The sequence below is a fragment of the Leiobunum rupestre genome, chromosome 6, assembly GCF_980474605.1.
Source record: "Leiobunum rupestre chromosome 6, qqLeiRupe1.1.hap1, whole genome shotgun sequence".
In the NCBI taxonomy this organism is placed as follows: domain Eukaryota; kingdom Metazoa; phylum Arthropoda; class Arachnida; order Opiliones; family Sclerosomatidae; genus Leiobunum; species Leiobunum rupestre.
Genome location: NC_143389.1, coordinates 47,302,174 through 47,328,069, shown reverse-complemented (window position 1 = coordinate 47,328,069; position 25,896 = coordinate 47,302,174). Strand labels below are relative to the sequence as shown.

The window sequence follows — 25,896 nt, the reverse complement described above, 5'->3', positions numbered from 1 at the left end:
CCCTGCTGACGTCAAGGAACGGGACCAGGGAAAGGGGAGTTTACGCAAATTGGCAATAGCGTGACGAAACAATCGCGGTAACCACATACCTTAGCGGATCCGATTTCACAAAGGTCAAAAGCCGATTACCCCGTCAAACCTCGGAAAAATTACCCGAAACTTACAGCTTTATTCAATGGAAACGCGCTTCTAGCTTCTGGTTATTTCGACGCGACTAAATGAGCTTGTTCACTTATATCGAAACTTTAATAAATGGGAAATTTTTAAGAAAAAAGTAAAACGATATTCGGTCGTTAATTGTTTGAAGTCACGTTTTGGCTTCAATCCAATATTTATTTTTATAAAACCCATAATTTTACAAGCTCTTAATTTTAAAATGAAAAACAATTTCGCGACAATGGCCACGAGGATAAAATGTTTTGGAATTTTACTTATAATATCGGCTATTACAAATTGAAATCAAATAACGCGATTAAACGTGACATTCTATCATTCATTAAATGTCAAGTTTTCACGTTAAAAGTCAACAACGAATAAATGTTTTGGAATTTTACTTATAATATCGGCTATTACAAATTGAAATCAAATAACGTGATTAAACGTGACATTCTATCATTCATTAAATGTCAAGTTTTCACGTTAATGGTCAACAACGAATAAATGTTTTGGAAATTTACCAATAATATGTATGATAATATTTAAAGGTCTAACTAATATTTTTACCTCTCCGAGGGGACTGGACTATGTACGCATTTTCGGGGCAAAGGGTAATCGCTGCGTACGCATTTTCTTAGAATTAGGGAAAAGGTTTTTCCAACAATACCCTCTTTTAATCATTGGGTGTAGTATAAATATTTTTCAATTTGCGTTAGTATCGGGCGGGATTCGAACCAGAGCACTCCTGTACGACAGGTGAGCGTTCTACCGCAGAACCACGGATACATGCTACGCTTGCAAATTTGTTTTCTTTTCCATTTGATTAATTAAAAATATACTATCGTTAATATTTAAATAATATTTAATTACTTCGCAGAAGGATTTAGACTAGCGAGTTTTGATCCCCCGAGGCCAAAAACAAACGCGGCCTCGAAAGAACGTCCAGGGTTGCCACGAAATTGCCGATTAAAATTCCCTGACTATTCCCTGACCACTTTAAGAGATTTTCCCTGACTTTTTAGGCCAAAATGTTATATTTTACTTTTATCAGGAGTTAATTAATTTAAATGGAATTGTATTTCAGTAAAAAAGGTTATTGCAATGTTGAAATAATTATCCAAACTTTCAAGGAAATAAATAGTAATCATAGAATTTGTCATAGATCTAGAGTAAATTTACCTTCCAAAAGTGTCAAGATAAAATTGAATTCCCTGACTTTTTCCTGAATTTTTACAAATTCTTAAAATTCCCTGACCTTTTCCTGACTTTTAAGGCCCATTTTTAAATTCCCTGATTTCCCTTTTTCCCTGACGTGTGGCAACAATGACGTCTAAGAAATCAATAGCCAGAGCCCAGTCTATCCATCAGCCAGTTCAAGCAAGGAACCTATATATGTTCAAGGCTATCCCTTCATACCCTATCTAGCCGCTCTCTGACGAACAAGAAAAAGATAACGCGTGAGGAAAACCTCTAAGTTGGCGAATTTGACTCTGAATCCCCCGTCGTGGCTACTACGTGAAGGATGCTAGGTATTCCTCGAAATGGAAACCACAATATTTGTCTACTTTCGGTTTTTGTCAGTTTTATCGCGTCCTAAAAGAGCTCGTTAATCAATATCGCCGTAAAACACATGACGATGTAGTGCTAACACAGCAAATACTTTATTCACTGGGAGAATAGTGACGTTATAAAAGTATGGCAACGCGACGAATTCCCGTTATTTGTAATTTACAAGGGAGCTAAGTTAATTATAAACTCGACTAATGGTTGGATACATAAAATGCCATTGTAGTTCTGTTTCAAGTTTAGATAACATTAGACAGTCAAGGTAATAGCGTCTGTAGACGAGCCGTATTAAACCGGGGACGCTAAAGGAACACTAAGAACGAATGAAGGTTATTGAGAACGTTCGCGCCTACCTTACAGGCCCGCTTGAGACAAGAGCTTCGTCTGTAGACTAATTGTATAACGCCATCTTCTATCGGTCGTATAAACGCTTTCTTTTGTCTTTCCCAGAAAACGCGTATAATTAGTTATGAAAAAGTTAATTTAACTATTAATTTAGTTCGGGGAACTTTAATAAAACCCGAATTAGTATTTTCATTTATTTAATTAAGGGGGTTTTCCCCCGAGATCTTTGGTTCCCCCTTCCATAAAAACTTGTAGAGGTTAACGGTTAGTTAGTGTAGGGAGCTGTTGGCTCGCGTGGCATGAAGGACTTGCCACCACCCTCCTACCCGGTATAAACCGACCGCCTGAATTAATGGTTTTAAAAGTCGCTCGATGACTTAGGCCTAAGGCTAGGCGCCCACTGGCTCTCCGTTTCGTATCCGTCCTGCCTTCCATAAGGCATTGTCTCCGTTACGAAGCAAAGGCTTGCGAGAGGTAGGACGGATACGTTACGAAGAGCAGTGACAAACCGTCACTTCAGTTTTGCTCAATATGTCTTTACCGAAAAGATATATTGCGAAAACCGTCATTAGTACGCGAACAGATAAACAGCGCAGTGTTCAACCTTCAGATAAATACGCAATTTCCCATTGGCTTATTTGGCACATTGCGCCTATTTTCGTCGATTAGTAAGCGGGAGTCGAGGGGCTGATCACTCGCCGTAATCGGTGTACAAGCCTGTAGCTTTGACTGTTCCAAAGTGATTAGTCATCACTGATTGCGTACGGATTTTGCATTTCCAAAGACTGTACTCAGCTTCAAATGCCTGTAATCGCTATACAGAATTTAGGAAGTGGTTAGCCCTCGGCGGTTGTCTAATAATAATCAGCTATAGCTAATACCCGAGGTACCACCTTAGGCTCAAGTCATCTAGCGACTTTTAATGCCTTAAACAGATGGCCGGGTTACAACGCGTATAGGGTGGTGGCAAGCCCTTCATGCCACGCGAGCCAACAGCTCCCTACCCTCGCTATTACCGTTAATATCTAAAAGTTTTTTATGGAAAGGTGAAACCGAAGAAGTCGGGGGAAAACCACTTTGACCAGTGGGGAGAGAACTTGCAAACTCAACGCGGAAGGAGTGGTTCCAAGTTTTCACCCGACTTCTCTTGCTGCGAGGCAAAGTGCTAACCACTCGCGGTACCGAATTAAAATAGCTACATGATGAAATGCGACTGTACAACGAAGAAAAGAACCGTGGTGGCTAAATTTCCGTTTATTTTAATTTTTCCCCGTCTGGTTCGTTTGTATTCCGAATGCTATAAAAATATAAGGCGCCATAAAACAATTTAGTTCGAAATTGCCTAAAATATTAACGAACGTCTACCGCTAACGACGTCGCGTATGGATTTAACCCACATAAAACATCGATTTAGCATACGTCCGACTCGAGCTCAGTACGAATTTTCCTTTTTTAGATTTTGCTTACGTCTACGCGTGACGTCGTTGGAACCCTAAAAGTGTAAGCTATTTTGTCCACGCCCTGCATTTCCAACAGTATCCTGGGTTAGCCAATAACGAATGTCTTATTATAAACCCAGATGCGCTCAAATAAATTACCGGGTTCATACAACTGTTGGCACACCGAATTAGCCGATTTTTCCAAGTGCACGAGCGCCTAATGTTTTAAGATAACCTAAATGAAAACTATGTCGCCAACACTTACTTACGAGTGAGGGGTAAGACAGTCTCAGATAATCTGTACACCGAGTTCGTGCATTTAGCACTGTTAAATGTACATATTTTCAAGAGTTCGCGAGTTCCATTTAGCACTGTCAAAGGTACGGCAGTGTACAATGAGTTCGCAGAGGGTCTTACCCCTCGCTTACGTGTTAGTGTAACTCTCCCTCCGTGTCATTGCTAACTTAACCAAACTTTTCACGAAGAGGTGATTGACATTTAAATTTAATTGATTTGATATTATTATATACAGGGTGTTTCAAAGGTTATGCAAAATTTTTAAGGAGTTATAGGGGGTGAGTTGAGAAGTATGCCTGTTTTTCCCCATTTTCCTACGATGAGTTAGAGAGCTTCAAAGTGTGGCATACTAGCCCCTGGAAGTAGGCTGCAACAAGCGCAAAACCAAGCAGCAGGGACTTTGAATACAGTTTAAGTTTACTTTTTTTAAGATGGTTACCTCGATTTGTTTACAAAGTCCTTTTTTACCTGTCACACGAATCCAAACCTTAATGTTCGAGTTTCCCTGCTGCTTTATTTTGCGCTTGTTTCAGCCTACTTCCAGGGGTTAGTAGGCCACACTTTGAAGCTCTCTAGCGTTCTTTTCACTCATCGTAGGAAAATGGGAAAAAACAGGCACACTTTTCAACTCACCCCCTACAACTCCTAAACATTTTTGCATAACCTTTTGAAACACCCTGTATAAAGTCAAATCTTTAATAAGAAACTCTTACTGGTGTGAATTTGTATTCTTTGAAACAAACTTTCTGAACCCTCATAAAATTCCTTGATTTCAAATATTTTTATAAAAATTAAATAGGAAAATCCCCGATATTCCCCTGGATTTTCTGACGATTATCTAATTCCTTGTTATAGCCAGGTCTGTTTGAACCCAGTTACAAAGTCTTAAAACGTATCTCAAAATGAAATAGTATAATTTTTTTAAATATTCAGGAAAACTTGATATCGCGCGTTCCATAGGTGGCATTTTAACAAGGTCGAAAAATTAAATTATTATAGAGTTACTGGGGGGAGGGGAGGGGGCTGTTAAAGAGGCACAAACCCGCATTAGTAAATTAAGTAGAAACGAAACTTCCCGGGGAAGTAGGTCTCGCTGCAATATGACGCCTCATTTACGATCACAAAGAGAGCGCGTTTGATATTGGAGCCGACTAAGGGCCACACCGTTCAAAATTACCATAGCCATGCCTCCTCCCTTTATAAAGAATTACTTCGCGTACTTCATAAACAATGTTAATTCCGAATGAGAAGGGAGTGGCGAAATTAACAATATCGTCTACTAAACCCAATGGACGTCCACCTCATTACAATTTGCCAATTTTAATAATGTAAAGGTACAAATACCAAAAGTACAGCCAACTTCAATAGTTTTGACACGCGCTTTATTTTATCGCAATTGGCCAATATCGTACTTTGTTCGAGACTAATTTTAAGAACGCGCTGCCTTATTCAGTGCAACATTTTAGAAACCGATAGATGGCGGTAATGTTATTAAAACTGGCAAATTTCGTCACCCGTGTATTGAAATTTTACAGCCATTAAAGATTATTAAAAACTAGTGTCGTTAATTTTCCGGAAAAATAAAATGCGGAAAAATTTCTAGAAAGTTTTCCGAAAAAAATAAAAAAATTAAACAAAAATTACTTTTTAAGGGTTTTTAATGTTTTTAACTTTTTATCGATATAAAATGTCTAATATCAGTAAACCTACTACTAAACAATAATAGTGTTACATTGTTAATCAGTTTAAACTAGTCTAGAGGTTTACTTTTATTTGGCAAAAATGCCGCTTTATATAAATATGAAAACAATATATAAGACTAATCGTGGAATGAAAACGTTTTTGTATTTTTTTCAGAAAAATACGGAAAATTTTCCGGAAAAAAAAGGCCTCGGTCATTTTCCGTTAACTTTTCCGACTTACAACACTAATAAAAACCCGTTGATGTTATTTATTTAAAAAAAATCCTGATAACATTTATGGTATTTTTCGGCCAACTCGCCGTTGTTCACAGCCATGGAGCGATTAATTAAACTTGATTACTCGTCAATTACTTCTAATTAAAAGGAAACGCGTCTGACTCCTGATAAGAAGCGTAACACTCAATTTGATTCCGAAAGACATAAATTTCTCTTTTTGTAGAAACAATTTAATTTGTAACTCCTACGCCGCAATTTTATCGACATAAGGTCCGCCTACCTCTTCGAGTAGGATAGTGTTGTAAGTTGGAAAATTTTCCGAAAAAAATAAAAAAAGTTTTCATTCCAAGATTATTCTAATATATTGTTTGAAAATTTACATAAAGCGGCATTTTCGCTTCATTTTTCGAATCTGAAAGTAAAACTAAACCTCTAGACTAGTTTAAACTGATTAAAAATGTAACACTATTTATGTTTTGTAGTATCTTTACTGATATTAGACATTTTAAATCGATAAAAAGTTAAAAACATTAAAAACCCTTAAAAAGTAATATATGTTTGAATTTTTAATTTTTCCGATTTGCGGAAAATTTCCCGGAAATTTTTTCGCATTTTATTTTTCCGGAAAATTAACAACACTAGAGTAGGATATAGGCTAAGAAAACGTGCCGAACGAACTGTCAAATGGAGACGGGACAATTGAGCGGCGCGAATGTCTCCTTAGTTTAATCTAATTTAAGAAAATAGCGGAGGCGATGCTTGGCTGGTATCTCCGGCTCGGAGCTATTAGGCGAAGTTTGAGCTTATCCCATCAGGCCGCCGTTTAGATTTCCATTCAATTTTATCTTTGTCAACTGGGCCGAGTCGCCAGCGGAGAAAGAAAAATAATAGGCTCTCTTTAACGACATAGCGGCACTGTCATCGGAAATCAATGCTTTTCCCGTCCATAAGACAGACTCCGCGCGACTAGATTGGAAGGACAAAGGCTTAGGAACGGACTTTCCCTATTTTTTTTTTTGCTCAGAGGATAAAAATAGGTCTTATTATATTTATGGAAATGGACTTTCCAGAACAGGTAGGCCTCGCGTTACCGTAGCGTCATTCTTCGGAATAATTATATAATTAACGTTTATCACTATTAAATAATACCATTTTATCAATTTAGGCGTAATTAGAGCGTCGCTCGAGATAGCTTCCTACTACGCAAACCGTACCGGACGGTGTTCAGGGAGAAGTCTACTTCCAGGGTTTGGTCTAACAATGGATTCTCGGCCTGTATAGCTTACCGTATAATTACTTTATAAGTAGAAGTCGCTGTTATAAATACTAATTAGTTATTTTAAGGCGTTATTTTGCATTCCTATGAAATATTCGATATGGAAACCGCGGAATATGAAAAAAAATCAAGGCTAATGGTGGAATAAAATATTATTTTCTACGATCGAATAATTTGCCTATTCGCGCTAATCCGGTAAGGGGCGGGCACAAATTTCACAAAGAGATAACGCAAAATAATATTTGGTAATTAATTTTAGAAGACTGTCAAGGCCAAAGTTTGAAAATATTAAACAATTACCAGAATGTAAATTAACCGAGTAAAATAACTTTGTCTTTTGAGAACGAATTAAAAACCAATAGTCCGCCATAATCGCTTACAGCCGTAGACGGGATATCACTATATAATTAGGAAAATCATTATATTGACATACCTATTAAAACTTTGATGACGTTATACAGGGTGTTTCAAATGGTTATGCAAAAAATTTAAGGAGTTGTAGGGGGTTATTTGGGAAGTATGCCTGTTTTTTCCCCATTTCCCTACGATAAGTGAAAAGAGCGCCAGAGAGCTTCAAAGTGTGGCCTACTAGCCCCTGGAAGTAGGCCGCAACAAGCGCAAAACGAAGCAGCAGGGAAATGCGAACATTAAGGTTTGCGTTCGTGTGATAGGTAAAAAAGGACTTGTAAACAAATCGAGGTAACCATCGTAAAAAGGTAACTTAAACAATATTTAAAATCCTGCTGCTTGGTTGCAGCCTTCTTCCCGGGGCTAGTAGGCCACACTTTGAAGCTCTCTGGCGCTCTTTTCACTCATTGCAGGAAAATGGGGAAAAACAGACATACTTCTCAACTCACCCCCTACAACTCTTTAAAACTTTTGCGTAACCTTTTGAAACACCCTGTATATTAGTATATTACTCCTATACCTCGGGCTTGAAGGGAAATAAAATTAAAACTTGTAATAAAATTTTACAAAATGCCCACAACTACGCTAAAATATTACTGGTGTTGATGAAAATAATTCAATTATATTGGAGAAATTAAGCAACGCAAAAAGGTACAACCAAAATTTAAAAAAAATTTCACTTAGGTTAATTTACAAAGTTTAAAGAAAGTAGGTCATTTCTACGCTTAAGAAATGCGCCATTTAAAGATGACATTTTATACTTTATTCTCGACCAGTTTGGCCGAAAAATAAGAGCGAAATTTTCAAAAGACAGACATTGTTACCAAAACAATCGTATAAAATGTTGTCATATTACGATCAGGTGGACTATTTTTAGGTAGGAGATAGCTTCGATTAGCTCGTTGGTTACTATATCCAGTAAAAAGTGAACTCACTTTCCCAAACGACATCGAGGAAAAACTTCAAACAATAGAATTCTTGGGGTCTCAGATAGCGTACGGGAAAAATAATTATAAAAATTTCTTTTAAAAACAAACTTTTTCGAAGGCACTGGGTTAAGTATCCAAAAAAAAATCCGAACCCTAACGTCTGTCCCGGCAAAAACCGGTTTAGCCATCTCCCTTATTTCTATATATATTATTTTATATTTATTTCGGATTCCTTTTGAAAGTCGGCGAAAGCTGTTTGCGAAATCTCCGCGGCTATTGTCGCTTCGAATCGCTCGATTGCTCGCGAGCTGCCTCTACGACGAACACTTTTTTCGGAATCGTTATTTGGTTCCTTTTTTTTTTGGTAGCTGCTAATGTCCTTTTCAGATCAGGAGGAGACATCGCGCCAAATGATTTTCAGCGTCTCATAATAGTTTTCATTAGGTACGAGAATAGGTTTTAAATATGTAAAGGTTTAATAAAAACCGGCTGGAAACCTGTTTATATCATTTTTATGCCACGATTAAAAAAAAAACTTTTCATTTTTATCGGGCCATATTACGAGAGTCCAACTAACGTCATTAAATATAAAAAATATATAAAAACATTTTCCCCGTAACTGATATTTCCAGCCACATGTCAATTTTATACGTTTTATTAAAATTTAATTAATTAGGCCTATCGTTCAATGTCGTCAAGCGGAGGACAATGAACAAAGAGCGGTATTGTTAAATATGAATCATTGGATGATTGTGGTAAAGGAACGAGCTCGGAGATCAAAAAGGAAGTAATAGCTAATTAACTGGAAGTACGCGTAAATCCGAGGCTTAACGTATTCGCTTCTTGGCCATTATTCAGCGACTATTCCGATTATACGTTGATTATTTCCCGAATGGGTTTTACTTGGGAAAACAATCGAGAGTGGAAGGAGGAGAGGGGTGAAGTCTTCGAATTCAAAGCTAGTACAGTCAGTCTGCCATCGACGTCCGAGCGCGTTTAGCCTCTTCAAAATATTGATTCGGCCCAGGCAGCGGCGGCGCAAAAGGGTGTGTGACGGAAAAAACCTCTCGCGGGCGCAACTGGGATCGACGGAAATATTAACGCAATAACGCTTTAACGCGCGTTTAAATAAAGGAAAAACATTTTTGGTGAAAAAGAATGAAACTTACGGCAATATATGTACGAATGGACGTTATCTTTGGTTGGAAAAAGCGCGGGTTGTACAATAAAACGATATTATTAAAATATAGATTTATTTATTGTTTTTACGGCGAATTAAATTAGTTCTCACGATATAGAACTTTTTTTCGTTATTCAAATTGGTCCGTTATGTCTTTATAAAATAAAAAATATATTTATATACTTTCGTTTTTCGTAGATTTTTGTAGATACAATTTTTCAAAATAACCGGATTTCGCGACTGGTACCCCGTCTTTTCAACCCCGTCAAAAAAAAATGTCAACCGTATCCGTTTCAGCAGCCTTGGTTACCTAGTCACTGGAGGAGTTCCGAAACCATAACCCGAAGACGAGCGCGCACCAACTGCGCTCTTTGCCGCGAAAGAAGTACACCGTTGCCAGGATAGAAAAAGACCCAGTGGACGACTCAACTCTCTCACGTCGACGTAGCGGGCTAGCAGCGCGTTGGGCCGGGGGGGGGGGAGAGAAAATGAAAGCAAGCGGAAAGGGGGAGATAATACTAATCAGCTGACCAAACCATGGAGAAATAAAACGGACAGGAAAATCGGGGAATTCTCCGCTTTGGTATATGTCCAGCTGAGTTCCCGCGTACGTAGATATATTCGAGCCGGGTGCATGAGCACCGGGGATAAATTCGGTAAAGCTTCGTAGACTCGGCTTTGGCTTAGAACTGGAATGGGGAAGGAGGTGGTTTTAGCGAAAGTTGGCCCTCTTTGCGCAATGACTCAAATTAACGTTGAAAAGGAAAGGAGCGGATCTCTCTCGGCGGGGGGCTGAAGGTAATTTCAATCAGATAGGCGATTTTACCACCAGGGATGCTGACGAACGCAACTTTCTCTTAAATAACGTAGCTAGCTTATCCATCACCCTCTCTTGAGATGACGAGGATGAGAAAGTGTCTTTGGGCGAAGGCTAGAGCTCGACGTGAAGAACCACGCTTTTGACGACGTTATTATTTCGATCGCTCAAAATTCCGCGTAATTCGAAAGAATGCGCGGGCTAAAGAAGCTAATTGCGTTCTCGACTACGAAGGAATCTTATTCCGCGCGATAAATATTTCTAAGGGAAAAACCATAAAAAAAGGAATTCCGAAAACTCTTAGACTAAGGCTATTTTTAAGCTAAGTGCTGAGACATCAAACACTAATCCTAGCTTTCGTTATTATTATGATAAATACGTGTACATGTCTTTGATATTTTTTCCAAAAATGAAGAACCAAATATTGGGTTAAACCTTAAATACGACATATACAATAAAAATGCGTTTTAAAGTTTCGTAACGAAATTTAAAAGTCCTAAATCATATTTAACTAGAGGGCGCTGTAAACGTTGAGTGACTGCTGGTAGGAAATATTCAGGGGGAATGGCAACTCTTTAACGAGGCTTTAAAATGCGACTCGAGGATTAAAGCTCCGGGTTTGTGCAAAGTATTTCCGGTTAATATATATATTTCAAAATAAGATGTTTAAGTTATAAAATTACCGGATGTTAATAGGCATAAAGTCCCCCGAGAAGAGGTAACGGCTGAGTTGCTATTCCTCTTCTATATTTTTTATGAATGACAGCGCATGGCTACACAAGCTGCGAGAATCCCTCTTATCGAAAAGTATCGCGCCAAACAATGAACTGAACTGATAAAATATGGCTTCCAAGCAACCCGTTTTGTTGTCAAAAACGCGATTGAAAGTCATACTATAACGGCCCACCCACTTGTTATGTTTACAATGTCACCATGTTAAGTTTTTTAGGTAAAGTTCAAAATGGTTTGGTCAGCTCGGCTAAATTATTCACGGCCGAAACTACGAAACAAGTCTATTCTCTGGAATTAAGCAAGCACTGTGACGTTGAAAATGTACACAACAGCGGAGTTAATTCGATCGATATCGAAGGGATAGAAAGTCGATAGTACGAAATTTTTTCACAGCTTTTGGCGTGATTTTTAAATATGTAAGCTAAACGCGTCCATTTCAGCATGTTATCTGGTGGAGCAAATGGCAGTATCTACATTCATGATATAGAAAATCATGGTGGAAAACCTGACTACACTTGCAAAGCGATTGCCAAAATACAGAGGTTTATATTTTGTAAATTTATATTTCTAAGTGCTAAGAAAGGTGCAAATACATTTCTTGGTACCAATCAAAGACAAATAATAGATATATAAAGAACAGCTAACCCGTACCTTTCCCAGCATTAAGATCGTCATCTTTTCAATATAGCGATCCCTAGTACGATAATTGGAAGGAAAACAATTATCTCGAATTGAGTACACTTTTTGGTATTCCTCAGTTCTTAGCACACATGTTTTTATCTAATATGACATATTTCTGCATTAGACGTTACATTGAGGAGACAAAGGGTGAATAGCTGGCGTGGAAATTTCTATAATTCTACAACAGGGAAAAAAATGAGTAAAATTTTCCTTGAAATTATGCTTTCATCACAGGCGATCTAAATATGCCCATCAGTATAGTGTGGAGAAGGTTCAGTGGTATCCCCTGGATACTGGTCTTTTCACAACTAGTGGTATGGACTGCAGATTAAAACTATGGGACACCAATACTTTGAAACCAGGGGAGACTATTCAACTGCAGGGAGGCATATACTGCCATCATTTGTCCCCAATTGGACAAAGACATTCTCTTATTGCTGGTAAGGTACCAACAGTCTCAATAGGAAGCCTACAGTTGTAAAGTTCTAACATCACAGCTTAAGGTAGCAGAAATTACAATTATTTTCTCATCTTTCCTAAGTAACATATTAGGAGTCTGTTCGCACGTGTAAATTCTTGTCACCTTTCTTGTTGAGCTTAGTCGGTGTTGCATTCTTTTTCAAAATCTTTGCAATAAATATAACTATTCAGCCTACCTTTTCTTAACATATGGTGGATAATGTTTGACACATTCTTCAACTTTATCCATATTAAATGGCACTATTGAACCCCTAATATGTCCACCAATGGTTGCTAAAATCATCCATGGAGAATTTTAAAGTATTTTGCTCTTTACAAACGTAGGCTACCTATATTGCTCTTACCTAACATATTTATGTTTTTAATTAACAGTGGCACTAGCACACCCTCATGTAACTTTAGTTGACATGAGGACAGGGTCTAGATCTCATCAATTGCATGGCCACAAAGGAAAAGTCCTAGCAGTGTGTTGGTCACCCTCAGCAGAAAACCTCTTGGCATCAGGTGGATCTGATAACAAAATCCATTTATGGGATGTTCGATCAGCTAAAGGCTATTTATACACTTTGGACAGACATAATGGTGCGACAGATGCGCCTATGAGAAAGCAAAGCGCTACTACAGCTCATGGGGGAGCTGTTAGTAGTTTATGTTTCAGTCCAGATGGATTACATTTAGTGTCTTTTGGTACAGATGATAAAGTGAGGTTGTGGGATGTTGCCTTACATTCAAATACCTTAGTTAATTACGGGAAAATTGACAGCAGCAGTTCCAAAGGCCTTCAAATGACTATTTGCGGAAATTCCAACCCTCCATTAATATTTGTACCCTCGGAAGGGCATATTTTGACCCTAGAAATGTTCAGTGGAAACAAAGTGGATACTTTACTAGGCCATTTTAACACGGTTAACTGTTGCCAGTTAAGGCCTAATTATCAAGAATTGTTCAGTGGGGGCAATGATAGAAATATTCTAGTTTGGTTGCCCTACGAAGAACAGAGAGACGCTTATGAAGACTTTCTAAAAGAGGGATATAAAACGACTACTAATAAAGCCTCAATTGTGAAAAGAGCAGTGACAGAAGATGCCTGGAGCAGTGATGAAAATTAAAAAGCTCACTTTCTTGTGAAATAAAACTGATGTTAACTATTTATAATTTTTGGGAGTTTGGCAGAAAAATAAAATTTGTTTTACCTCTAGCAATTATTAAAATCCTATTTCCAATGCCAAATTTCTGAAATATTCCATAGTTTCTGCGTGTGTTAGATAATTGGACTCATTATTGTAAACATCAACAACTTCAAATTTAGGGATGTACTCGCAAGCCTAAAGGCAGAAAAAACTCATTTCTGACATTATTTACAAGTATCTTGTGGAGAAAAATTTACCTTCTTGCCAGCAATGATGAGATAAGGAATGCCTGCACCCCTCATGTCTTTCAATCTTTTTCCAATGGTGTATTCAGTTCGGTCATCAAACACTGCGTTATTTTTAAATACTGGGTTTAGTGATAATGTTTTAGCTAAGTGTTTCACCAAATCAAAAGAAGAAAATTCTTTGCTCCCTTCCTAGAGATATATTAGTGTTTAAATAAAATAAAAAACAGACTAGATAACCATTTACTTTTGGTGGTATAACGCCTATTAAAAATGGGGCAATTTTTAGAGGCCATCGAATTTCCTCATCACTTGACATTGATTCTACAAAAGCCGCAAGCATTCGTGTTACACCCAAACCGTAACAACTCATTTGATAAAACCTGAAAACAACAAATATTAATTCATTTAATATACTGATGCAACAGAAATTCTGAAAACTTACTCTGGTTTTCCAGATTTAGACAAAAACTTTGCACCAAGCGCTTTTGAATACTTATCTCCCAATATAAAAGCATGCCCCACCTAACATGATAAGCAATTTAAAACGCATGGTTTATTTGAAATTATCATTATTAAATATTACTTCTATTCCTTTACAATCACTCATTTTTGCTCCACATTTTGGACATTTTTCCAATTCGTTTTCTATTTCTGCATTTTCACCATAATCACAGCTGACCAGAGAGAAATATATTTAAAAGTCTAGCACTTGCAATTCAATGTAAATATTACCTACTACAAAGCCTTAAAATATCTTCTCCAACTTTGGATAAAATATGAAATTCTTGAGAAAAAGAACCCCCCATAGCACCGGATGAACCTTTAACTTTTTGGGCATTTACTTTTAGACACTTGAAAAGTTTCATGTACACATCACAAATTTCATTGTAGGATTTTTCAGCAGCTTCTTGGTCAATATCAAAAACATACATATCTAAATTTGACCAAAATAAGTCAATCTCGTTACTGAGATGCAAGCAATGTTAGAATGTTAGAAATAAACCTTTCATAAGAAATTCTCTTCCTCTTAATAAACCCATTTTAGGGCGTGCCTCATCTCTGAATTTAGATGTAATCTTCAAAATAAATTTAAAATATAAAAAGATTGCCTTAATAAAATATATATATATATATTTTAGATCAATACTTGGTAAATTTTCAATGGAAGATGTTTATAGGAATACATGTTTACACTTGCCATTAGGTTTGTTACACTTTCTTCATGGGTCTGCAATATATAATATCTTATAATAAACATTAATCAACTGAAAAATACGCTTATCAAATCTTACAGGCCCTAAGCATAGCTCATTCCCATTTCTATCCTTCAGTTTTATTAATTCATCACCCATTTTGTCCCACCTTCCAGATTGAGACCAATGGCTTTTACTTGCTAATGTTGGCATGATTATTTTCTGACCACCAATGGCTTTCATGTGAATGTCAACCAATTTTACTAGTTTTTCCAAGCTCAAAACTGTTAATGGAAGGATATGGTAGGCTCCAGGGATACCAGGAAATATTAATCCTTCATTCATCATCAACTGAAATTTGAAAATAATACTAAAAGTTAGTATTATAAGCCCTGGCCGATTATCAAAAATTAAAACCATCAAAAACAATACCGTTTGACTTTGACATGAAAACTTTCCATATTTATTCGTTGGTCTTAAGATTGCAGACATGTGTGAGAGATATCTTTCTTTAATAAAAGCCTGTTTAACTACCCATTTGCTAAAACAAAATTTCCCTAAGATTTGGCGCGACGCCCATTCGTATCTTCTGAACGCCATTTTGTTTTAACTCCTGCCGTCCGTGTGCAAGAAATATCAAAAGAGGGCGACACCTGATTCGGTGATTCCATTATTTCCAAAGAAATCGGATAACAAACTAGAACGATTTTTGAAATTTGGTCGCGTGTAGTGGTCCGATTAGAACTTTTAAAGAACCCTGCATTATCTTTGGCCCATGCTTTTCGTTTGGCTGGCAACGTAAGTTACGCCATCGGCGCCGCACTGGTGAACTAACACTCTATTTCGCCTAAGATTAAATGGCTGACTTTTTTTGACATTTTTAAAGCAACTTATGTTTAAAAAAAAAGTTGAAGAATGGCTCTTGCATCAGTGCCTACGTTATTCACAAAGTAGCCCTGATCACTAGATAAAATAAGCTTCGTGTGCGCGGCGTAGATGGTGTTACTGTCGTTTTAGCCAAGAATCTAATCGGTGGGCTGCCAGCCATTCGATTAAGCGTTCTAGTTTGTTATCCGATTTCTATGCCGGATTCCAAGTGCCTGCCATCGTCCGTCCGTGCACGGGAAACTTTCAATACTTTTTACATGGCTTTTTAGATTCCCTACAGAAATTTAATTAACAGAATTTTAGAAAAAGTGAGGACATATATTTTATTAATTTATATGTTTTAATATTAAAAGATTCTTTTGTCTCATTGTAAAAGGTGAAGCCTAACTTTTTTAAAACAATTTTTTAGGTCCAAATCAGACGAGCTATCTTCCGTGAATCAGAAGCAAAGACTCGACTTTCATCTAAGAATATGAAAACTCGGTACTTGAATCCTCCTAGCTTTCATAGTCTTTGTCAGAAGTAAATAAACAAGTCACTTGTTGTTAAAATATACTGCCCCGCCCCCTTTGTAGTTAGGCGTGCACGTAGGCAGCGCTGCAATAAAGAAATAAAAGGGGTTCGTTCAGTAACTGAATTTTACGTTGAATGAAAAATAATGAGATAGGATCATTTGATCAGAGTTAAAATCTCCCAGTTCGCCACCGCCGTTATGGGTTACAAGAGCCGGACCCCGACTCCCCGACTCCCCAGTACAGCCACCAGTTATTGCACACTCTGACCCATTAAGGGCCGATGAGTCTATTCAAGAAAAAACGTTCTTATGATTTTTTAATTTGTCTGTAGCATACGCTAGATCATAGACGCAACTTCGGAGAAGCTAGACCCGTTACGCAACCTAGGCTCGTTTCGGTCGCGAATAGCCGAAAAAAATAGTTAAAATATTAATACTAGCGACTTGATGATGGCGTTAACTAACACCCCCGAAACTGGTCGACGATGGTTCTGTTTTAATATTTCAATTAAAAATAATTTCGTGTTTTTATACTTGTATTAATAGAGACTTGCTTTCTTCAAATTTTTCCTCTTTTATCGTTATTGCACGGGAGCGCCATCTTAGTTAATTATATTCAGTAAAGATAGCCACAATTTGAAAGAAATATTTACCGAAAACAGTTTATTTAAACTATAAGATTAAACTATTTTCGTAATTAATCGACCTCACCATTGTTTTCTTAATTTTCATGAGCTTCTATTTATCTGCCACAGAGGGCGCTCTTGACGAATCATCATAAAATATCACTCTTTCACACAGGACGGGGGAAGAAAGTCCGACTTATTGTGGGGCACGCGTTTCTAATACTGGTATAGACTATAGCGTTGCAATTTAACCTCCTCAAAGATAATAGTCATGTTAACACTGATATTTGGAAATACAAACTTGAGGCAGTAGAAGCGCTTTCTACCGCTCTTAGGTGGCGCTAGCGTCAGATTAATAAAGTGAAAAAAAAAAAGTGCTGGAAGGTTTAGGCATGGGAAAAAAAGTAAGGTTGGGAGGTATTCGCGACCAAAAACTATCGCTACGCCCCCTTTGGTTCGCCATGGAAACCTAGATAGGTAGCGCTATTAGTTTTTTATCATCGTTATTCGTAAATTTGACTTTATAAATAATGATACTCATGGCCGTCTTTAACCTATTGAAGGCCCTGGGCACATTAGGATAATGGGGCCCCTATGACCTTGACAGAGCACTATCTTGTTAGAATAGACAAAGAAAGTAGATAAGCAAAGTTCTAGATTTATTTTTGTTTCTTTACAGTCACATTAAATGAATAAATATCGGTTATCGTTTTATGATCTGGCAGGAACTAGTGGGCTCCTATCGATCGCGGGGCCCTGAGCACGTGCCCAGTGGGACAGAAGGGCTGAATGAAATTTACATTTTAATATAATTTTTGCATCGTTTGCTTATATTTTAATAATTATATTTAAGAAAAAACGTTCTTATGACTTTTTAATTTGTCTGTAGCAGATGATAGATCATAGGCGCAACCTCGGAGAAGCTACGCCACCTAGACTCGTTTCGGTCGCGAAAAGGCAATTAACTTGATTAAGAATGAAAAGTAAGGAGTCGTTAATTTATTAAACCAATTGTAATTCGTCAACGTGATAACTAGGAGCAATAAACACAAGGAGTACGCAGCTAACCTTTAAACACACTAAGGAAGTGTTGTGTAAAAATTTCATTGGACGAGCCTTTACGCTGAACGTTTTACGGAAAAGGGGAAGACAGTTTCCGTATTTTCCCCTCCCGACGGTAGCAGGCGCTAAAGCGTCTAACCAATGAAAAATGTACGCAAGAAAATGCACGACTTTGACGGGTTGCGTTCTCTTTGTGTGGGGTGCTGTGTTTGTTGCTCTTAGGTGATAGCAGGGAGTGGGGTTGACAAAGCTAATAATAATAATAATAATAATAATAATTACCCAGAATGCGCCAAATAAGTCCACTCTTGTCCTTTTCTCTATGGTATAGGGAGTTTCATATCTCTGTACCAGGTGAAGATAGTAGATCAGCGGTTCCCAAAAGGTGTTCCGTAAAAGGGTCACAGGGGTTCCGAGAATTCGCAGCGCGGCCATCTTTGTTTGTGTCAAGAGTTTAAAATGAGTAAAAAAATGAGTTGGGGTTCCGCCAGAATTAGGTGGATAGTTTTGGGTTCCATAGCAAAATAAAATTGGGAACCGCTGCCTTAGATATTGTGTAAACATCGATTTTGAAATAAATTTCGTAATGAAAATAAGAAACTTCACCTTCTTCGGAATAGGAAACAAACGAATCCGGTTTGTATAACTTTTCCATTTGGCTACCCGTATCAACTTTCATGCACCATTAGAGCGCTCGGGAGTCGGATCTGCTCCGATCAGTTGATGTGTGATCCATTTACTGCTCTCGAGCTCGCCGAGATCGTTAGAAACCCATCTGCCAATTTCGACAGATCAACGGATCGAAATCGCTCTCGGAGCACTTTTTTAGTGTTCCTACGCGCACGGTCCGCTAGGGGTAATTTATTTAGCGTGTTCTTGCTCAGCTCGATAATAAAATGCTTGAATCTTCGAAAGAGGTAACAAGTTTCTAAAAAATAAAATTAATAAAAGGAAAAAAATATAATATGTTGCTCTTAAAGGCCTAGTATTTCTTCTGCCTGTTTTCCTTTAAGTTTTCTTCCCGCCGCGCAAATATCCTGGTGGTAGGCCAACGTGTTCTGCGGTTGGCCTACCACCCGGATATTTGTGCGGCGGGTCTTTTTATTTAGTAAACTAGACAAGAAGAGTCTATAAATCGCATTTTAAATTCCTTTAAGATTAATAACATTAATTTTTATTGAAATCTTAATTTGGAAAAAAAAATTAAAATGCTTTCTTTATTGCTAGTTCGTCCTTCTTATTTAATTTATATTGGCCGCCTTCGCTCAATTTGGAAATCAAATCATATTAATAAAATAAATAAAATACCCTAGATGCCAATTAAATACAAATCATCAACCAGAAACGAAACGGATATCTTTTGAAAGATCTGTTTGTAGATATTCCAAAACACTCAAAAAATAATTATTAAATTTTGGACTACATTATGTTATGGTCCATAGTATCGGACCCCCCACCAAATTTTCAAATATTCATAACAAAACACGTAAAATAATTAGCCAATTTTTAGTTGCATCATCGTATTCCTCGCCTACTGTTTCATAAAAGTGAATGGTTTCAATAGATTCAACTGAAAAGAACGCGACTTATAGGTCATTGAGTAAAGAGGCGCAAACGTTTTGCGAAAATCATAAAATTTGGGGGGTTTACTTCAAAACCCCCCCAAAATTTATTTTTTGATATTTTTGCCTCCAAAACTAGCAAACGTGGTTTTTGAACATACAAACAAGCGTGTAAAATTTCATAAAGATCGGCCGACCCATGGTGGCATGCCTCGGTGAATCCATATGGAATAGCACTACAACTATATTTTAAATATTAATTTTAAATTTGTACAAATACACCAACTTAATAAACCCAAGAGGAATTTTATCGAAAATTAAATTTTCGAGCTACCAAGTTTTTTGGAGTTAGATGACGCCTGTATCAATTGGTACGCGGGTTATGAGGTCCCGCGAATTGGCCAGAAATCTCCCTTAAAATTGAAATTTCCTAATGAAACCGAAAAAGTAGTTCAGAAATGACCAGTAATGACTTAAAATATAATTTCCAACCAAGTCGGTCTTAATTTAAAAAAGGTATGTAGATTTAAGGTCTAAAATCGTAAAAAACCACTGAAATGGAAAAATGATTAACATTTTTGGCTCAGATTTAAAAAAATATATATTGGGATACCGAGGTCGGTAAATGTCAAGGGGTGCTCACGCTTGATTTGAAATGGTCAATTTTTTTCTTTTATGTTTCAAGGGTCTGACACCAACGTCACGATTTAAAAAAGTTGTATTATGTCCTCGGATTATATTTGCTCTGACTTTTGACTACCTAACCAATGTATTTTTGATATTTTTGAGCGTACTTTATTACGTCTGAAACTCTAATCGATTGTTTTAGTGACGTAGTCATCAGACCCTACCACTTTCATTTTGTCTCGTATTTTAAGGCTTCAAAAACGTCCGCGATAGCAAACCTATATTAGCGTCTCTAGCAACCTTGGGTAAATGTAGCGTTGGGCTAGATAACGTGGAAATTTATTATCCTAACTGGTGAAGAGTTATGTACGACACAGCGACATCGGCTACACTGTACGTGAAACCAATACACACAAATCCCCTGCATTGTGTGTAAAAAGGGGGATAACGTACTTCGCGTTTATACCTCACAAAAAAAATCCTGACAGCGCCACTGTTTGCTAATTTGCGGCATTATTTGTGAAACGCTTCGCCCCAAAATAAGCTCCACTTGCACGCCACTTCTCACAATAATTTTCTTCAATCTTAATGTAGACAAGATATACTAACAAAATAGCACCCTTATTTGATAGTGCTAGACAATTTAGCTACGTTCACACTTACCCCTAAATTCGCTTCGTTTAGATAACTGGTTTTTAAAACCAACGTGAGAAATCGCTTCGTGTTTGTTCGGGAAGCAACTATATAGTCCAAAGTCAGTTTGCTTAGAATCGCTTTCAAAACGACAAGGCGGGGAAGTAACATTGCTCGTATTTTCAAAAATAATGGGGATAAAATTGTAAACAATGTCAAATAATATTACTATGTGTATATTAAACATGATTAACTAATTGTTTTGGGATACATTTTAGTATTTTAAAAATTATAGTCATATTTTGAAATGGCGTTAAGCCTTGGCTATAAGCGAACCGGGGTGAAGCGATTTCGCACGTCTGAACCAAGAATTATCGTAGCCGGTCAAAACTGGCATTCAAACCGACCTAAACTGGGTTTTAGGCTCTAGTGTGAACGTGGCTCTAGTTATAGTAAAGACCATTTCTTTGAAAAAAATCCCAAATCAGGAAATATAGGGAGAGCAGAAGTTTTTTTCAGAACCATATTTATTTCCAGGAATTCAAAACTCGTCTGGATTCCTGATATTTCCCATAATGGAGGCAAGTTCTCTCCTCACTCGTTTTGAGGGGTTTTCCCCAAGTTCTTCGGTTTCCTCTTTCATAAAAACTTGTATAGGTTAACGGCAAGGTTTTTAAAAATCGTGCATGCACTACTGGGGAGAAGCCTTTGACCAGCCGTTAGAGGCACCACTAGTAGCACTCTGAAGCGCGGGGAAAATTTTGACCAGAGTCTCCTATAGAGTAGTAGCACTCCGTAGCTTTGGCCATGGCCGCCATTGTGGGCGCGAATTTTCTATGAATAGGAAAAAGCATGGGTGGCGTTGTGTGACGTAGCACTACCATTACTCTATCATGCCAGTCTATTTGTATATAGTCTTTGGCCACCACCCTCCAACGCATTGTAACCCGGCCACCTGTTTAAAAGGCATTATAAGTTGCTAGATGACTTGGACCTAAGGTGGTGCCTTGGGTATTAGCCTAGCTGATTATTATGATTATCATTATTCAAATTTCCTTAGGCGACATCCTTTCACTCGCAGTTTTAAAAATTTGGGCGTTTCGACGTTGCCGAAGCTAAACCTTTCTATCGAAAAAAGGGCTAGATTTCGGCATCGATTTAATTATGTACGGGATAATTCCGTAAGGGATATACTTCAAAGTGTTCGACTAATTTCAATAAATGTGCTCAATTATTTCTGAAGAAACAAAATCTGCATTCCAACTTTATGTTAAAAACGTCCAATAACCTTCAGAGTATTTAGTGAACCATAGTCAGACAGTACATTATACGGCTATGATTGAACATATTTTTACAAATCTAGGCAATAAAACATATTTTTCGGGACAAAAAAAACACTACGTGTCTTCCAATAATAAGTTTTGTACAAATAAAAAAGAGAAAGATGAAACAAGATGCTCTAGACATTTGAACGCGCACAGATATGCTAAGTATGTCTTGCGTATTAAAGTTACATTTTAACAATTTGCCAATCATCCTGTACATTAAGGTAATGAGCGCATTATAACGGACTTCCTTAATCTCCCCGTCCATTCGCAAATGTAAGGCGTTGCGTTTTACCATGTCCATTAAAAATCGCATATTCTGATAAAATCAATTACAATACCGTCTCGATTAAAACTTCGACTGACCTAGGAGCAACAAACACAAGGAGAACGCAGCTAACCTTTAAACACGCTAAGGCAGTGTTGTGTACAAATTTCATTGGACGAGCCTTTACGCTGAACGTTTTACGGGTGGGGGGGGGGGAAGACAATTTCCGAATTTCCCCCTTCCGACAGCAGCAGGCGCTAAAGCGTCTAACCAATGAAAATTGTACGCAAGACAAGTTGACAAGCCAAAATTTACCTCTCCTCGGAAGAATTGTCCCTAGTGGTATTAATTTCTCGAGATGACCCTTAAAGATATATCTCCACAATTCAGAGTTATTTACTAAAAACGTAATCCCGGTTCAATCCCGCCAAGTATAAAATTTTAATTATAATTAAAATAATTGAGACGAAACAACCGAGTTTAATTTATTCAGAATATTATAAATTAAGTAGTTACAACAGTGAGTTAGACGTACTAAACAACAACAAAAATAACCAATAGAAATATATAAAAGAATATTCAACCAAAGAACAAGTTAATCCAAATACTTCGAAATCAAGAATAAATAAACTCAAATACTGAAAGTTGAAAAAAATATGTGAAAGGAAAAACGAAAAACACCTTACCGTTAGCAATATACGGCTTACAAGGCTCCGTAAACTTGGCCCCTCCAAACCTCATAATCAAAATTTACTTAATCCATCATTTTGCTCTCATTTTGCTCTATTACGCTCCGTGTCGTAACCATTTTGCTCCGTCTCCATTAATTACTTATTAACATTTTAATTGGGGGGGCTAAGTTTACAATAGCCCCCCTTACTTATGATAAAACAATGATTAAATAGATAATTAAATTGGCTTTGGTTTGCTCCATTATGCTCCACAAAAATCAAATTTTGCTCCACATTGCTAATCGAGATAACTAATTTCTAATTGGGGGGGCTAAGTTAACGCTTTCCCCCCCAGTTCACCGATCTCTTTTAAACTTAGAATATAATTTTTCGCTCTAATGCTCTAACGATTGCACTTAGTTAGAACTTTTGCTCCATATGCAATAGGGAGTTAATTGCATTTTAATTCGGGGGCCAAGTTAACATTTGCCCCCCCCCCCCCCCCCCCACCTGTTCCGATTAATATCAAAATGTGAATTCTTTAACTTCTCATCTTGCTCCGACGACCGCTTAATTCCAAAACATTTGCTCCATTTTAAAACTGAAGTTATTCAAATTTTAATTGGCGGGGCCAAAGTCACGGTCGCCCCCCCCCCCAAATCTCTTCGCAATTCGAAACGCAAATAGCCATTGTTTCGACATTATTTTGCTCCACAGTATTTTATAAAAAAATTCATTTGCTCCACAATTAATCCGGAGATATAAACCATTTAATTTTTCAAAAATTACGTTCGACCCAAATTTATTGGTAATTATTAATTAAAAAATTTACTTTGCTTCGTAATATTTCGCCGAAAATTTAAATTAGATTGAATTCATCTGGAAAGTGTTTATTATGGGTGGGGTCTCTGTAGAGGCTAACGGTTAATTTGAACAGAGTAAATTAATCGATATTACTTAATATTTTCGAACCTATAAAATCACCTAATGTGATAGTTATTTTTGGTAAAGTCACTTAATGTTTTCAGAGTAAATTATTGGATATTACTTATTATTTTCGAACCTTTAATTGTAAATATGTTCCCTAATAATTTTATCAAAAACGTTTTAAACGAATTGCTTCATTTTACAATGTAATAACAGTTCATCTATAAAAACGTTATAAAAAAAGGTTAAAACAAGACTTTTTTCACTGACAAATAACTTAAAATTCTAATGAAATTGAAAGCGTTTAATTTTAAACTCCATTCTTAATTCTGATTAATTTAATATTAATTACATTCTACAATGTTCAACAGTTTATCTATAAAAATGATACGAACGTGTTAAAAGAAGTGCATAAAAGATTAGTTTTTTTACAATTCTAGGTAAATTTAAAGCGTTTATTATAAAATCCTTTCTTAATTCTGTGTAATTTAATTTTTAATTGGTGGGATCCGAATCACGTTCTGCCTAACCCATAAGCCACTTCGTGATGAAAAACTCAACTGCACATTAATTTGCTACGAAATATTCCGACGAGATATTCTAAGATATTAGGCAAAAACTCATTAACTGGAGGGGCCAGAATCACGGTCAGCCCCCACAAACTACATCGCGAAGAGAAACTAAAATACCCATTATGTTAATCTCATTTTGCTCCGCAATATTCCGAGAAGATATCAAATTGCTCCATACTTAATTCTAAGATATTAGGAAAAAAACTCATTAACTGGAGGGGCCAGAATCACGGTCAGCCCCCACAAACTACATCGCGAAGAGAAACTAAAATACCCATTATGTTAATCTCATTTTGCTCCGCAATATTCCGAGAAGATATCAAATTGCTCCATATTAAATTCTAAGATATTATTCTAAAACTCATCAATTAACTGGCGGGGCTAGAATCACGATTAGCCCCCACAAACTACATCGCGAAGAAAAACTAAAATACCCATTATGTTAATCTCATTTTGCTCCGCAATATTCCGATAAGATATCAAATTGCTCCATATTAAATTCTAAGGTATTATTCTAAAACTCATCAATTAACTGGCGGGGCTAGAATCACGATTAGCCCCCACAAACTACATCGCGAAGAGAAACTAAAATACCCATTATGTTAATCTCATTTTGCTCCGCAATATTCCGAGAAGATATCAAATTGCTCCATATTAAATTCTAAGATATTATTCTAAAACTCATCAATTAACTGGCGGGGCTAGAATCACGATTAGCCCCCACAAACTACATCGCGAAGAAAAACTAAAATACCCATTATGTTAATCTCATTTTGCTCCGCAATATTCCGATAAGATATCAAATTGCTCCATATTAAATTCTAAGATATTATTCTAAAACTCATCAATTAACTGGCGGGGCTAGAATCACGATTAGCCCCCACAAACTACATCGCGAAGAGAAACTAAAATACCCATTATGTTAATCTCATTTTGCTCCGCAATATTCCGATAAGATATCAAATTGCTCCATATTAAATTCTAAGATATTATTCTAAAACTCATCAATTACCTGGCGGGGCCAGAAACACGGTCAGCCCCCACAAACTACATCGCGAAGAGAAACTAAAATACCCATTATGTTAATCTCATTTTGCTCCGCAATATTCCGAGAAGATATCAAATTGCTCCATCCTTGATAGGACATTTTTCCTTTGGGGACAACTCAAGGACCTCATGTACAGTCCCGGACAAAAGTTTCTGGACACTTTGTTTTTCAAATATTTTTAAGACTGCTTATAGTAGAAAGTCGAATGATACCTTTTTATAAAAGTTAAAATACGGAGAAAAATGTAGCTATTTTCGTTTTTTAAAATGGGAAGAAATATTTGACCAAGGCTTAAAAAACTAAAACATCGCCTTTTCAACCAATAGAAATTGGAGATATTCGTACACGTGACCAACACCAATCGACTAGCGGAATTG

At 37.0% G+C, this 25,896-nt stretch overlaps 3 protein-coding genes across 5 annotated transcripts in view; 1 reads left to right on the top strand and 2 right to left on the bottom strand.

Annotated features, from left to right (window-relative positions):
• Nucleotides 1-9,976, bottom strand: part of LOC149941230 (phospholipid-transporting ATPase ABCA1-like) — a 29,450-nt gene extending 19,474 nt beyond the window's left edge. The window contains exon 1 of one of the 3 annotated variants that reach the window (XM_090177025.1): nt 9,505-9,976. The gene's annotated coding sequence lies outside the window, so the exon portion shown is untranslated. The remainder of the gene's footprint in view (nt 1-9,504) is intronic. The other 2 variants (XM_090177026.1, XM_090177027.1) reach the window with 2 other exon arrangements.
• Nucleotides 9,977-11,016: 1,040 nt separating this feature from the next.
• LOC149941229 (DNA excision repair protein ERCC-8-like) lies at nt 11,017-13,423 on the top strand. The gene is made up of 4 exons (XM_090177034.1): nt 11,017-11,438; nt 11,505-11,606; nt 11,980-12,185; nt 12,598-13,423. The coding sequence occupies exons 1-4, from the start codon at nt 11,266-11,268 to the stop codon at nt 13,332-13,334; spliced, it is 1,218 nt and encodes a 405-aa protein (XP_090033160.1). The 5' UTR covers nt 11,017-11,265; the 3' UTR covers nt 13,335-13,423.
• On the bottom strand, nt 13,344-15,368 carry ProRS-m (prolyl-tRNA synthetase 2-like protein, mitochondrial). Its single transcript, XM_090177033.1, has 10 exons — nt 15,229-15,368; nt 14,896-15,147; nt 14,751-14,831; nt 14,607-14,679; nt 14,336-14,537; nt 14,187-14,277; nt 14,046-14,125; nt 13,848-13,983; nt 13,613-13,792; nt 13,344-13,550 (listed from the first exon to the last, which is right to left on the bottom strand). The coding sequence occupies exons 1-10, from the start codon at nt 15,286-15,288 to the stop codon at nt 13,431-13,433; spliced, it is 1,275 nt and encodes a 424-aa protein (XP_090033159.1). The 5' UTR covers nt 15,289-15,368; the 3' UTR covers nt 13,344-13,430.
• Nucleotides 15,369-25,896: the final 10,528 nt, after the last annotated feature.